Below are 16,142 nucleotides of genomic sequence, written 5' to 3'. Positions count from 1 at the left end.
GTTGTCCAGGGTCTTCACAGCTTGGACATTGGAAAGATGCTTATTAGTTTCATTTTGTCTTATCACTCCCTTCCTGTTGTACCTCAGAGTATCAGGAAATGTTGGTGAATACAGACAGCCTATGTTTTCAGAAGAACATAGAAGTGAAAGTTCACTAGTCATATAAATAGTATCCTTTAGTAGCTTTCCTTCTCATTATATTAGAATCTTGAATGAGAATCCAAGAGGTGAGGCTTAGATTTAAAGGGTTCCTCCTACGTAAAACATAAATTTTTTAGAGCCTGTGAATCTGCTAATAACATAACTCCATTTTTGGATCACTTCCTAGGTTCTGGTCTGGTGCATTTGATTGGAAGACTCTGGTATACCTAAGACCTAATGTTCACCATGTCTGTGATTCTCCAAGTTGTTCATTGTTTCTGAGCCTTTCTCCTTCTGAATTTGTTTTTCATTTTCCACTTTACTTTTTGGTCATTACTAAACTGAGCTTTCTGTCTTTTTTTTTTTTTTTTTAAGATTTTATTTATTTACTTGACAGAGATCATAAGTAGGCAGAGGCAGGCAGAGAAAGAGGAAGCTGGCTCCCCTTTGAGCAGAGAGCCCAGTCCGGGACTTGATCCCAGGACCCTGAGAGCATGAACTGAGCCAAAGGCAGAGGCTTAACCCACTGAGCCACCCAGGCACCCTTAAACTGAGCTATCTTTCCACCAGAGAAACATTTATTCTAAAGCCATTAGGAAAAAAATTCCTCCAGAATGAGAGAGAAAATAGAAAATACAGACTGAAGGGAAATGTGAAATAATGAAATTCATGAATTTGTATGCATTCATGAGTCCCCTCCCAAACTCATGATGATCTGTATTGAGCAGCTTGTGATGGGGGAGGGTAAGGGTTCCTGAACATACTTAAAGCAGTTCTGAAAGAAAATTATTCTATTCTCATGTTGTGTATTTTTGATACTTTGGTTCTAAGCTACAACAGCTCATTTTCATTCAGTTGAGACAAATAGACATTATTTCTATCAAAGTTCTTTGAATTATACATTTATTTGTGACTATTTGTCTTCTGGGCTGTGGGCTACATCTGTGCTTATAGCCTTAGTTTGTTTTAGAGTGCCTGCCAATGGGCCTTTGGCATAAATATGTTGAATAAATGAGTGGCATTTATTGTAGGAGAAAAGACTAGATTTAGAGTTAGATGGTTTGTTTCAAATGCCACCTAAATAGTGACATTGGGTGAGTTTCTTCACTCCTCTGAATTTTCATTTTCTCATGGACTATATCTCCAATAAAATAAATATATTTTCTCACAGTTATAAAGATGGGGTGAAAACAGTATAAACTACTTGGCACTTTATTACTCAGTATATTATTGTTACTAATTTAAAGGCCAAGTCTACAATCTCATGTAGGTACGGTTATCTCAACAACATCTATAGTTTTTGGTGAGTCTACATAAGACAGCGTCAAGAGTTGTGTTGGAAATTATGGTAATTAAATTAGTGACCAGTTTGTTTAACCACCATTTATTGATCTTCTTTCTTCTCTTGTCCTTTGGGTATTTTATATTTTTCTTTATATTTCCTGAAAAAAAAATTTTAAAGAGGCTTTACTTACATGTCAAGTAAAATGTTCAGTGTGTGCAGCATTAAACGTCCTTCTTTTCTTACTTCCCTGATGGTGTGTGTGTGTGTGTGTGTGTGTGTGTGTGTGTGTTTCTGTGTTCTTCCTCCCTGCCCTCACCTCTTCCTTCTCCTCCTCCCGTTCTCACACCACCACCGTGAAGAGGCAGGAGGCGATGGTCATGATTTTCATAGTATTTCCCAGAGACTTCCCACTGGGAACAAAGAGACATTCACACATGCATTGAAGACATACTTGGAGTCCAATGTCCCTCTTTGTCTGGGGATGTTACATTTTTGGTTTTATAAAGTTTGATTTTGGTGTGTAGAAAGCCAGCAATATTTTTGTTCAGATTGGCTTAATCTTCAAATATTGCTACATTATAAATTATTTCAATCACAGTAGGATTAAAATAATAAGTCTGTTTTCTAAATCTTTATGTATGTACAGCTTTGTGTTGGGCTGTGATTACTGCTTTGAAATGAGATTCTTTCTCATATGTTGGTTTGGTTTTTGTTATGTTTTGTTTTGTTTATTACCATTTTTCCCCCCGATGTCACATACGTTATATAGAGGCATATTGACTGCATCTTATTATCAGCATGAAATCTCCTCTTTTTCCTCAGCCAATGCCTAAATCCTTAGTTCTGGACTCTGACTTCTATCTCGGCGGTACTCTGTGGAAGGAGAACTATGTCTGTGGCCTGGACTCCTCCATAATTAACTCACCCTTTGAAAGAGCACCTTTATCTTCTCAGGCCTTGGTTCCTTCTCTTAAGCTCCAAGATGAGATCACATGGCCTCTAAGGAACTTTCCATCAGGGAAAATGTAGAATATCATGATTCAGGATTTTGAAGAGTTTCTGTCTTGACCTTTGCATTTGTGTCTGAACTTGAAACATTAACTCTTTCAACTGTTGATGGGTTTCTCTCTTTCTCTCTCTCTTCTGATAAATCAATATTCATTCAGAATATCCTTTCTGCTGGGCAGGAGGGTTAGCCTTCTATCACAGGTGGCTTGATTTAATTTTGTACCGAAGTGCTTAGTTGCTACCTATGGCTAAACAACAGATGAATTGAAATATTGGAGTCATTTATTCATTTAGAATATATTTAGTGAGTGCCAGTGGGCCCTCGGATATAATGCAGAGGTAAAAACAGACTTGGTCCCTTACTTGCATGGTACTTTCAGTTTAAGGTCAGGACATTGGAGGAAATAATTACACAAAATAAATATAAAATCATGCCAAATAAATAAAAAATCACGCCTGTGGTAAGGGTTGAGAAGAGGTAGGTGGTGCTTTGGGAATTCCTGGTAGAGGAATTAGCTTGTGTTGTTGTCGGTTGCCGGTACTTAAAGCTAATAATAGCAGGGGCTACTGTGCTGGTGCCGCTTCTCCCTATAGGTCATCTTTTATTTTTATAACAACTTTGCTAACCAGTCATCATGAGTGTCATCTCCTAGATGAGACATTGAATTGTGTCCTCAAGATCACATGTAAACTAATAAAACTTTGTTACTGAGATTTTAATCCAGGCTCATGGGATTCTGAAGTCTATGCTCTTCGCTTGTGCTTAAGCATCTGCTGTGGTGTGTGTCACATCTCCTCCCTCCCAGGAGCGGGCTGCTGGAGTCTTGGGATGTCCGATAGGGTACTCTGTGCATAGGGTACACAATACAATAGGGTATACAAAGCACAGTGATTTTAATCAGGTTTAGGGAATTGTTTCCTCTTAAAACAAATGGGAATATATTGTCAATAGAATACAAAGTTTACATGGGTTTTAAGATACTGTGTCAGACTTTAAAGACAGTTCAGGCTTCTTAAAGACTGCTTTGGGGTGGGGCTCCTCCGTGGCTCAGTTGGTTGAGTGTCCGACCCTTGATTTCAACTCAGATCATGATCTCAGGCTTGTGCCAGCAAGCTCTGCATCAGTCTGCTGATTCTCATTCTCTCCCCCTCTCCGCCGGCCCCCACGTGCACTCTCTGTCTCTAAAATAAATAAGTATATGTTAAAAAAAATTTTTTTTAAGAGGGGGTGCCTGTGTGGCTCAGTCTTTTTGGTTTAAGTGTCTGCCTTCAGGTCAGGTCGTGATCCTAGAGTCTGGGGATCCAGTCCCACATCTTGAGCTCCCTGGTGAGCGGGAAGCCTGCTTCTCCCTATCCCACTTCCCGTGCTTCTCTTCACTCTCTTGCTGTGTCTCCCTCTGTCAAATAAACAAAATCTTAAAAAAATTTTAAAGACAAGACTGCTTTGGAAATGTGCGTTCATGCTGGAGAAATCTGAGAAACCCAGGATGCTATTCTAGATTTCCTTCTTATCATTCTTGTTTTCACTCCTGCCCACAACCCTGCTTAAAAAAGAGTGATTCCCGTGGTGCCTGAATGGCCCAGTCGGTTAAGCATCTGCCTTTGGCTCAGGTCATGATACTGATCAGGCTCCCTGCTCAGAGGGGAGGCTACTTTCTCCCTCTGCCCCTCACCTCATGCTTTCACTTTCTCTCTTGTTCTCTCTCAAATAAATAAAATCTTTTTTTTTTTAAATGATTCTGATAAATTGCCTTTCAGTTTTCCTAAAATTTGTTTTGTTTCATTTTGGACCCATAGTTCATTTCTGTGATCACTGTCTGAATGAGCTAGTGAGTAGTAGAATTTCTAGAGTCTTCTTTGTATTGATTTCATGTCAGTCTTCCTGCTCAACTGAACAGCTTATGGAAAAGGACCCTGAGCCGGTGATCTGAAGGAAGGTGAAGGAAGATTGCACAGTGATTTCACTCATGCATGATACCAGCCCCAAAGAAGGGGTCCAACTGGAGAGTTACGCAGTTCAAGCCTTTTGGGAACGGGCTGTAGGCCACGCTGCTGTGATATTCTGGGCTTGGATTGAGGACCAGGTCTGGGTTGAGGGTGGGAACCCATGCCAGCTCCCTGTGACAGGCCTCTGTTCTGCCAGCTCATGTCTTCTCCCTGGGATCCTGTGCTCTTGTACTTCTTCCTCCCCTGTAGACCCAGGTCCTTGATGTAAGCAGCTACCACACTCTTGTAGAGCTATTTGCTTGTCTTGAGTGAATGTTCCTTCACAGACACTTGCCTTTCCCAGCCTGCATCTGGCTAGCCGGCTCTCTCATCTCCTTTGCGTGGATGCTTCTCCCTTTTTGATATTCAGTTACAGGCTTCCTGCCCCTTTCTGTCCATTCCCTGTTTACTTCTTAGACTAAAATGTTTCCATGGTAACAGGTTACTTTTCAAAGGGAACATCTTGTCATTTTATTTAATCCACTGCAGCTGAAGAGGACTGAAATATTAAGTTGTAGTTGCCATGGATACTGCTTTGTTACATGGATTTCTTTTGTATCAGATTTCATATACAATGAATTTCTTTCTTTCTTTCTTTTTCTTCCTTTCTTTCTTCTTTCTTTCAGTACTCAAGGAATAAACATAATGATTTGCCATTATTGTTGTAATTTGGTTTTTGGGACTGTATTTTCATAGTCCAAAGCGAAGATTTGTCGAATAATGGGGACTGAACCTCAGCTGTTTTGAAAAACATATATTATTTGCATTAAGCTCACAGAGACATTCATCCTTGCTGGTGAGGATGGTGTCAATTTTTTTTTTTTTTAAAGTATGATTCACAGGGATGTCTCAAAAAGGATGACTTCAAGCCAGAATCCTTAGTAAATACAGGGAAAAAAGAATTTATGTGACTTGACTTAGTTCCTTGAACATCTTTTCTCCTTAACTGTGGCACTCTTTCTTCTGTTACTTGTTCAGCTGTCTACAGTACATCTTAGGGGAATCTTAGGGCCATTTAATTAGCTTTCCTCATATCTAGCTTTCTTCTCTCCAGTCTGCCTGTAATACATCACTCAGCCAATGAACTTTTTTGGCCTTTTAAAAACTTAATTTTTTAGATTCATAGGCAGTCGGAAGTTACTACACACCGCTCTTATATACGCTTTGCTCACTTTCCCCATTTGTGTGTGACTCTAGTTTAACATCAGAACCTGGATATGTGGGCGCCTGGGTGGCTCAGTGGTTTAAGCCGCTGCCTTCGGCTCAGGTCATGATCTCAGGGTCCTGGGATCGGGTCCCGCATCGGGCTCTCTGCTCGGCAGAGAGCCTGCTTCCCTCTCTCTCTCTCTGCCTGTCTCTCCATCTACTTGTGATTTCTCTCTGTCAAATAAATAAATAAAATCTTTAAAAAAAAAAAAAAAAAGAACCTGGATATGACATTAGTAAAATGTGTGTGTGTGTGTGTGTGTGGTGTCAGTCAGTGTAGCTTTATGTGACCACTGCCATTGTCATATCTGTTCCGTTACCATACAGACCTCTTGCTCCCTCACCTTCCTACCCATCCCCCATTTCTAACACCTGGCAACTACTAATCTGTTTTCAGTTTCTATAATTTTGTTATTTTGACCATGTTATATAAATTGACCCTTAACTTTGATAGGTTTTCTCACTAAAATTTTTTTTTAGAGAGGGGGAGAGAATATGCACTTGTGAGGTTGGGGGCATGGAGGTCAGAGGGAGAAGGAGAGAGAATCTTGAGCAGGCTCCAGGCTCCACACTCAGCACAGAGCCCAATTTGGGGATTAATGTCACTACCCTGAGATCATGACCTGAGCTGAAATTAAGAGTCAGATGCTTAACTGACTGAGCCACCCGGGTGCCCCTATAGGTTTTCACTTTTAAGCTGATTTTCAAACTAAAACTCTTTTTGATAATTCTTTGATGCTTGAAATGAAGAGAAGGGTATGGTTTCTCATACTTGTTCTATTCGTGATTACATTATTTTGGTTCAGTAGCTTAATCTCTGTCATGTAGGAGCTCTGACTTTGGAGTCAACTAAACTTGAGTTTGAATCCTGTTTTTTCCCCCTTGTTAGCTGTGTAATCTTGGACAGTTTCATAACTCTCTCTCATTTTCAGTTTCCTTACGTGAAGAAGTAATAATAGCACCTTCCTTATAGGGTCATTCTTAAGATTAGATAAGAAAATATTTGGAATTTGCTTAAGCTTAAAACGCCTGGTACATAGTAAATGTTCACCGTATATGTTTATTTACTAATACTACAATTAGTACTGTCATTATTATCTATAAAGTGGAGATACTGCTTCATGGGGTTGTCACAAGAATAATAATACATACCTGGCACAAATAATACTTAGTAAGTGATAACTAGTATTATTATTTTGCTGGTGTTTGTCACGCAACTGCAGGTATCTAAATTTAAGATAATGTCGTGAAAACACTGAGGCAGGGACAGGAGTGTATATAGATCTGTACTGCATTATCCTGGAACATGACCTTCATCTTTGGTTTCTTATTTTGTATGTAGTGTCCTTTATCCGACCTCACTGGGATTTACACTGTTCTTGGTCTGGATTTTCCTTCCTTAATTGGTGGCCATCCTGTTTTTGCCCAGACCTAGTTATTTAATTAATCAACAGTGTACATCAAGCAGAAACCTCTTCAGCAGCTGTGTTATTTCACATATAAGATGCAATAAGCTCTATATTTCTGGGACTGTCACTGTTAATGCTTCCATTAATATCAAAATCTGAATTAAATGAATACATAGAAATGAAACTGCAGAGCACCTAGAACAGTAAGAAATATTTACATGCTGTCATTGTTACTAATTGAAGGATAAGCCTGAATCCAATATTTTCCATCTAACTTATACATGACATTACAAAAATCACGTCCAGGTAGAAGGACCCATTGAAGGGCCAAGACAAATGGATTTTTAATGTACAAGAGTCCAGAAAGATCATAGATGAGGTTTTAGATTTGTATTGTGGTAAAAAACGTTAAGAAATGACCACTTTGTCGAATTTTGGGGTAGTATCCAAAATAATATCCATAATTGTCAAAAAGACTATTAAAATATTCTTCCCAGGGGTGCCTGTTGGCTCAGTGGGTTAAAGCCTCTGCCTGCGGCTCTGGTCATGATCTCGGGATCCTGGGTTCGAGCCCCACATCAGGTTCTCTTGCTCAGCGGGGAGCCTGCTTCCTCCCCTCTCTCTCTCTCTGCCTGCCTCTCTGCCTACTTGTGATTTCTGTCTGTCAAATAAATAAATAAAATCTTAAAATATTCTTCCCATTCCCAGTTACTGTCTTTGTGAGTCTAGGTTTTTCTTCAATACTCTAACTAAACTAACATGTTGCTGGGCACCTGGGGGCTCAGTAGGTTAAGATCTGACTCTTGATTCAGCTCAGGTCATGATCTCAGGGTTGTGGGATCCAGCTGCATGTCAGGCTCTGTGTTCAGTGAGGAGTCTGCCTGAGACTCTCTCCATTTCCCTCTGCCCCTCCACCTACTTGCACTGTCTCTCTCTCTCTCTCAAATAAATGAATAAAATCTTATCTTAAAAAAAATAAAATAACTTATTGCAACAGATTGGATGTTGAAGCACATATGAGAATCTGGTTGTCTTCTATTAAGTCCTATATTGTATTTGCAAAAATGTAAAACATTGCCTCTGTTTTCATTGAATTTTTTTTTTCTGGTTTAAATAGATGTTTTCCTTTATCTTTTCAAGATATTTATTTATTTATTTATTTGACAGAGGGGGAGAGATTACCAGTAGGCAGAGCAGCAGGTAGAGAGTATGGCAGCGGGGGGGGGGGGGAAGCAGGCTCCCCACAGAGCAGAGAGCCTGATGCTGGGCTCGATCCCAGGACCCCAAGATCACGACCTGGGCCGAAGGCAGAGGCTTAATGCACTGAGCCATCCAGGCATCTCTCAGTACAATTATTTTTCAAAAAAATAAGTTATACATGTTAATATGTAATAGGCTTATTGCTATTTAAAAACAATTTTGGAGGGGGGGAAATTTCTCAAAAATCTAACTTCCTTAGAATGCTCAGTAATTTAAAGACCATAAAGAATTTCTGAGACCAAAGTTTGGGAATTGTTATGTTAAGTAAAAGGAAATATGTACTAGTCAGCATGTGATTTTATTAAGAGTGTTTTCCACAGGCTGTTGATACTGCATTTAAATAGTAATTCCTGGTGATTTTTGTCAGGTTTTACAACTGGTAATCTAGAAGTATTCATGCTACTAAGGAACTTTACATTTGTCCTGAATGTGTAAAGGCAGGTAGTGTATTAGATTCTGGGGGACACACAAGATGGGTATCATTTCTTGTGCTTTAGAAGTCTACAGTCCCATGGTGGGTAGTGAGGTAGGAAATGTCCGAATGAGTCATAGCTTTGGACCACAAGAGGAGCATGCAAGAAGAAGGGGGCAGTGAGGCAGCAGGGGAGGAACATGGTTTTTTTGCTTTGTTTTGTTTTTAAAGATTTGATGTATTTATTTGACAGAGAGAGAGAGAGAGACAGCAAGAGAGGGAAGATGAGCAGAGAGGCAGTGGGAGAGGGAGAAGCAGGCTTTCCGCCTAGCAGGGAGCCAGATACAGGGCTTGAACCCAGGACCCTGGGTCCATGACCTGAGCTGAAGGCAGATACTTAACAACTGAGCCACCCAGGCACCCTAAGGAACATGTAGTTTAATGTGGAGTTTGGCTGCTGTCAGAGGGAGGGGGATGGGGATTGTTCAGTGGATTGCAGATGTGGCTGGATACTGGCTATTTCCCACAAAGCTTACTTCTTGTCTGCTGTCTTTACTTCATATGCTGACAGTTTTTCTCTCAGATGCATCCAGTTCTCTCTAAAGGGGCGTGTTGCTATCTGCCTCCTTTTATCTTGGACCTAAAACACGTTTCTACCATTTATTCTATATTCAGGAGTTCCTGGAAATGGTAGGCCAGTGCCATTGTCTGCTTACCTTGGATCCTAATCTTCAAAAATAATTTTGTTGGGGCACATGGGTGGCTCAGTGGATTACGCCGCTGCCTTCAGCTCAGGTCATGATCTCAGTGTCCTGGGATCGAGGCCCGCATTGGGCTCTCTGCTCAGCAGGGAGCCTGCTTCCCTCTCTCTCTCTCTCTGCCTGCCTCTCTGGCTACTTGTGATCTCTCTGTCAAATAAAATAAATAAAATATTTTAAAAAAATAATTTTGATGTATTTCTTGCTATAAGAAAACTTGATATTTAAAATTGCATATGGTTAAGAAATAATTTTGTTACAAAAACTGATTTTTAAATTTTCAAAGGTTGTTTTATTTTGGGCTTTTTACACCACTAACCTTGTTAGTGTACCCATCATTGACAGAAACAAAAATAAGAGAAACCATTTCCAATTTAAGCTCTTAAGATCCTCAGTACACTTGTTTGTGTCACTTGTGTAATTATTATTAGTAATAATTATTAACTTATTTTATGCAAACCAGTGGGATATAAGATATTTAGTGTTTGTTTTGTTATTTTGGCACATTTTTGTGCTAAATATGATAATATTGGCATATGAAAATATTAAAAGAAGAAACAAAAAATAAAAAAGGAATAAGATTAAAATAAAAACAGACCAGGAATGTTTGTTCTAGAATTATCAAGGACTCACAGTGTGTGTGTAGCAGTGATGAGGAATTGCTTTCATAGGCATCCTCTTGAGAACTTTGGCATAGCACAGAGCTTCTAGAAGAGCCTGGAAGTTGAGTTGTGCGCACAAGTTACTGGATGGGCTGCAGCTGAAGCCTTTGATGACACATTTTGGCTAGACCTGCTTGTAGGCAGGCGAGCATTTGGAAACTATTTAGGAAAACAGGGGAGAGCTTTTGGCAGCTAGTTTGCTCATAGCTGGTTATGAAACAGAAAGGGATGAGTTGGAAGGGAAATGGTCAGTAATACTGACTGCTTGTTTTTCTTAAAGTAGTCATGATTAAAATAGCCTGCTGGCCTGTTTGATTCTTCTCAGACCTCCTGAAACAGCGTGCCCTTCCTACATCAACCTACTAGCAAAGTCCATTTTTTGACATGTGTTTCAACATGCCGTTCCCCTAGTGGGGAACTGAGGTGCTTTGTATAGTATAGACAGTACTTGCACAGCCTTTTCTCCCGCTGTGCAGGGTTTGATTCCCTCTTGGGAAGTCCTGTTTTGTCCTGCTGATGTGCTCCCCTTCACATTAATTTCTTTGGAAATTAACTATTACATGCACTGTTTTCTCCCTGTGAAGCCTGTCTAATTTTGATCATTTTCCTTGGCATTTTTGTATTGTTTCTTCTGAGATGTTTTATGCTTACCAGTGTACTGATTGGACCTCTTCTGGTGTTTTGGGAATGGATCCTACTTCCTGGGTAGTTGGAGTGTGAGCTCCTTAAGAACTTGGCCATAACTTTCCCTTCTGAGTCTTCTCCCTTCGTTATATCTACTGCCCACTTTCCCCAAGTAAGACTTTTTGTGAGAGAAATTGTTGGGTCAAAAGAAGGAAGTAATCATTTTCCAGAATTCATTTTAACAACCTTATACATTAACACTGGGGTTATCAACTCTCGTGGAGGACAAACATGAGACCATGCAGCATCTCTGGTCCTTTGCTGGCTCCATTCTACTCTGCAGCACAGCGAAGTCCACCAGCCACCGTTAGCACTGCTGGAAATTCAAAGGTGGCTCTGCAACACAATAGACTTGTCCCTGGGCATGGGAAGTGTGGCCTGAGACCTCTTGCAGTTAGTCATGACTCAGAGTTGAGGGTAACCAGGAGTTGGGAGTGGAGCCCCGGGAGGGCAGGGACTGTATTTCTTTGTCCGTCACCATATACCCAGTGAGCACCCTGTGCAAGGCTGGGACAAAACAGTCCACAAGCATTTTGTGAAAGAGCGTAAGGGGAAGGCAACACACACTTTGGGGGAGTTGTGGGGTGAAATGGGAAGGAGATCAGGAAAGGCTTTGCAGAAGTAGTGGCTTCTGAAAGGAACCTGGCATGGCTAGAATTTGAAGCAAGAGAGGGTGAGCTTTGCAAGTACAGTAGGAATGACATAACACACCACAAGACAGATTCTTCCACCTCCTAGATCTTCTGGGCTCATTCCCACACCTTTTTCATCTCTGCTTTTTTTTTCCCTCACCCCCCCCCTTTATTATGAAGGCCTTTTCTGGGGTGTGCGTGGATGGCTCAGTCAGTTGGGTGCCCAACCCTTGATTTTGACTCAGGTCATGATCTTGGGATCATGAGATCAAGCCCCTTATTGGGATCTTTCCTGGGCATGGAGCCTGCTTGTGATCCTCTCTCTACCTTTCCCTCTGCCCTTCTCCCCCTGCCCCCACAAAGGCCTTTTCTGACTATGTTGTGTAAAGAACTGTAAAAATGTTCACCATTCACCATCTCCTTTTAATTTTTTGGCCCTTTTATCATCTGATCTATTTGTTTCTTTGTTTTACACCCAGATAAGAATGTAAGTTCTAGTAAGGCAGGGGGTTGTGTTGCTCATTGCTTTATCTCCCAACACCTAGGACAGTTTGGAGTGTATATTGGGTCTTAATGAATATTTGTTGAATGAATGAATGACCCAGTGTATGTGCTAGGAACCATAGTTCTCTTGTTTATCTTTCAATAAGGTTTATAGTAGGGCCTGTGAAATGTTTTTGAAAAGAAGAAACCTCTCCTGGGGTTGTACTTCTTGGGGTTGTACTGTCAGAATGTACCTCTCTGAGGTCTGAAGGAACAATGGTAGGGGAGTCAGGACAGGAAGCGGTAGGAAGGGGGTTTTTAGAGGAAAGAGATTTTAGAGATTTGTAGGGAGGGTGGGGGAGTATGCATGTACAAGATAACACTAGAAATAGTGGGGAACTTAATTCTTCCTGGGTTATCCCTCATTTACTTCAAATGAATTATTTGCCTTGAGAACAATGTGTGAATGTCAATGCCAGAACTGTATGCGCTAACCTGATCTGCTCTTTTCGTGACAGGAGGCTGAACAGCACCCAGGGAGAGATTCGTGTTGGTCCTAGCCATCAGGTAAAGCAAATTTTAGTAGCTTTTCCAGTAGGGTTTTATTTCTTATTATTCTGCTGGTCCTTTATTCTGTTAAGCAGGAGCTTAGAATCATTGTTAAGCTTTAGGGAATTTTATATAAATGCAGGGTTGGGTTTTTTTCCCCCTTATCATTGCATACTTTTAAAAAATTGTTATAAGATACACATAATGTAAAATTTACCATTCTAAACATTTTAAGTGTACAGTTCATTGATTTTAAGTATATTCATATCGCCATGCAACCATCAACACCATCTACCCCCAGGGCTTTCTTATCTTCCCAGACTGAAACTCTGTTCCCATAGAATACTAATTCTCCATGCCCCTTCCCCACGCCCTTGGCAACCCCAGGATCATGACCTGAGCCAAAGGCAGATGTTTAACGACTGAGCCACCCAGGTATCCCGAAAAAAGTGGTTCTTAAGTAAAAGATGCTTAAATTCTTGGAAAGGAACAGATTTATTATGCTTACATTCTTTTATACTTTCTTTTTTTTTTTTTTTTTTTAAAGATTTTATTTATTTACTTGAGAGAGAGACAGTGAGAGAGAGCATGAATGAGGAGAAGGTCAGAGAGAGAAGCGGACTCCCCATGGAGCTGGGAGTCCGATGCGGGACTCGATCCCGGGACTCCAGGATCATGACCTGAGCCGAAGGCAGTCGTCCAACCAACTGAGCCACCCAGGCGTCCCTCTTTTATACTTTCATTTATTTTATATCAGATTTTAAATATATTTATTAAGTTTATTTTAAAAAAGAAATGTTTTGGAGCACCAAATATAACAACTTGTTTATGGATTGGCAGTATTTTCCTTATTAAAATTTTAATTTTTTGAATTAGGTACAATATTAACATATGTGAAAATTAAAAAAGAATAGTACAATAAATCCCCTTTTCCTTATTAGTCAGCTTTCACACGTACCAAATCATGGTCAAACTTGTTTCATTTATTCTCCTTCATACCTCTCTAACCATTATTTTGAAATGAATCACAAATCTGTCATTTTACTTGTAATATCCCAAAGATAAGAGCTCTTTCCAAAAAAAATTGTAATCTGTAACACCTAATAAAAATTAACAATTTCTTAAGTACCCCCTTAGTCTAGATTTCCCTCTTTTTTTTTTTTTTAATAGTTCAGATTGGAATCTAAATAAGAGCCATGCATTGCAATTGGTTAGTACATCTCTTAAACCTCTTTTATTTATTTTTTTTAAAGATTTTATTTATTTATTTGACAGACAGGGATCACAAGTAGGCAGAGAGGCAGGCAGAGAGAGAGGAAGGGAAGTAGGTTCCCCGCTGAGCAGAGAGCTCGATGCAGGGCTCCATCGCAGGACCCTGGGATCGTGACCTGAGCTGAAGACAGAGGCTCTGAGCCGCCCAGGCGCCCCTCTTAAATCTCTTTTAATTCATATATTGTTCTCATTTTTCCTCTTCTTTCAATGTATGTATTGAAGAAGGGGAGTGTTTCATCCATTCGGTTGTCCCATAGTCTGGATTTGGCTGATTTCATCTTTATGTGTAATTAGACTTGTTCCTTTGTCCGTGGCATACCTTGAAAATTAGTAGTTAAATCTGGAAGTTGAATATCATTCTGGTTTATTCCTCTGCCCCTGGCCTGGATCATGTGGTATATATCCACCAGGAGGTATGTGTGTCCTTGCAATGCTGATTTGTAGCTGTGGCTTATTAGTTAGATCTAGATTAAATAACTAGATTAGTTACTTAAAATGGTGATATTCTAATCCAGTCATTCCTTCATTTATTAGGTGAATAAAGGAAGCTTTCCCTTTACCACCACCTATTGATTATCAGAATCACATGAGAAAGGCAGGATGAATGCCCCGTTCCTTCCTTCTGTTCACCAGTTTTCAAAAAAATATTAGGTTGGTTTTTCAGCACCTTCCAGCAGTCACCAGTGGATTTTAAATTATTTGTTATCTGCTAACCATTTGTCCTTATTCTTACTGATGATTAAATTATCCATTTGGGACTGGTAGGATGCCTCTTCCTGCCATTTTGTGTCCTTTTGACTGAGCAGACCCCGGGGATTTTGGGTAGGATTCTTTTAACTGGTATGACATGATTTTAATGTCTCATCTTGTGTATTTCCTTGATCTAGAATTAAACTTTTCTCTTAGGAGCCCTTACTGTTTTATTGGAAAGTGACATTTTTTGACTGGGTGTAGGGTGTTCATTGTTACCCAGTTGGTTACTATTTCTAGGCCTTTTCAGGGAACAGATTAGAAAATATGCCCTGCTCCCCCTTTTTTAAAGATAAAATATATTGTGGATTCTTTTTAATTTCAATTCAAATTTTTATCTGGGTTTTATATTTAATCGTATCTTTCTTTCCTTTTGTATCTGTGTCTTTTCCTCTAGTCTCAAATCCCATTTTCAAATGACTCCAATATAAATACTCATTTGCTTTTAATCCCATAATACATATATAATAGTGCAGAATAATAGTACTTAGAGTGCTATAAACAATATGATTATTAAAAACAGTTTAAAATTTAAAAATTTTTTTTTGGTCTTAGAAAATATCCCACTGTCTGTCAAATAAATAAATAGGGCTTTATAAACAAATTAATACATGTTTTAAAGTTAGTTGAAATAACTCCTAGAGAGGAACCAACTCAATGTATAGCTAGTTCATTTATTTCACTTTGCTTTAGGGTTTTTAAGAGATTGTTGTTCTTTAAATTTCATTTTGCTTTTATAATAATGTAAAGTTACTCACATAGCTCCAAAGTCAAACATACGAAGGAAGAAGTGTGCTCAGAAAACTCTCCTGTCTCTGTCCTCTCCACATTTGCCTTCTCTCCCTGATGGATAATTGTTGTTTTTGTTGTTGCTGTTATTTGTTTTTGTTTTGTTTTGTTTTGTTTTTAAGATTTTTATTTATTTATTTGACAGACAGAGATCACAAGTAGGCCGAGAGGCAGAGAGAGAAGAGGAAGCAGGCTCCCCGCTGAGCAGAGAGCCCAATGAGGGACTCGATCCCAGGACCCTGAGATCATGACCTGAGTCTCAGGCAGAGGCCCAACCCAGTGAGCCACACAGGCGCCCTTGTTTTTGTTTTTTTTGAAGTTTCGATTTATCCTTCTTATTTTTAGTCCCCAACCTTCTGATCTTAGACAAGGGATAGCACGATATACACACTTTTACCAGCTTTCTTTGAACTTTTAGCAATGTATCCTGCTGTTTCCTCCAAAGCAGGATGTAGAGCTCCTTCTCACTAACTTTTGCTACTTCACGGAGCTCCATTGCAGGCCTGGGACAGTTTATTTTTCCAGTTCCTGTTTTTGGGCATTTAAGTTGATTCCAGTCATGTGTTGTTATAAGTAATGTTGTAGTGAATGGCCTGAGCATACAGATTTTTATACTTTTGTCAGTGTATCTTTGGAATATTGCCAGAAGGGGGATGGCTGGTGTAAAGGGCAAGTGCACCAGGAAGTGTGAGGGCGTTACAGAATGCCCCTCCGAGGAGATTGTACCATTTTTGCATTTGTGCTAGCAACTCATGCAGGTGCTAATACAACAGCCTTGTATATTGTTGCACTTTGGGATTTATGTCATTCTGATAGATGAGAAATGGTATCGCAGTGCTGCTGATTTGCCTTTTTC

At 39.8% G+C, this 16,142-nt stretch overlaps 1 protein-coding gene across 4 annotated transcripts in view; it reads left to right on the top strand.

Annotated features, from left to right (window-relative positions):
- The window catches only part of RERE (arginine-glutamic acid dipeptide repeats), a 419,097-nt gene that overhangs the window by 284,816 nt on the left and 118,139 nt on the right, over positions 1 to 16,142 (top strand). For all 4 annotated transcript variants that reach the window (XM_059374870.1, XM_059374869.1, XM_059374868.1 and 1 more), the window contains one exon: positions 12,445 to 12,493. In XM_059374870.1, the coding sequence (XP_059230853.1) occupies positions 12,445 to 12,493 (49 nt within the window). The remainder of the gene's footprint in view (positions 1 to 12,444; positions 12,494 to 16,142) is intronic.

Source organism: Mustela nigripes, chromosome 14, assembly GCF_022355385.1.
Source record: "Mustela nigripes isolate SB6536 chromosome 14, MUSNIG.SB6536, whole genome shotgun sequence".
In the NCBI taxonomy this organism is placed as follows: domain Eukaryota; kingdom Metazoa; phylum Chordata; class Mammalia; order Carnivora; family Mustelidae; genus Mustela; species Mustela nigripes.
Note: the sequence above shows the minus strand (reverse complement) of the source record. Positions and strands in the feature narration are given on the sequence as shown.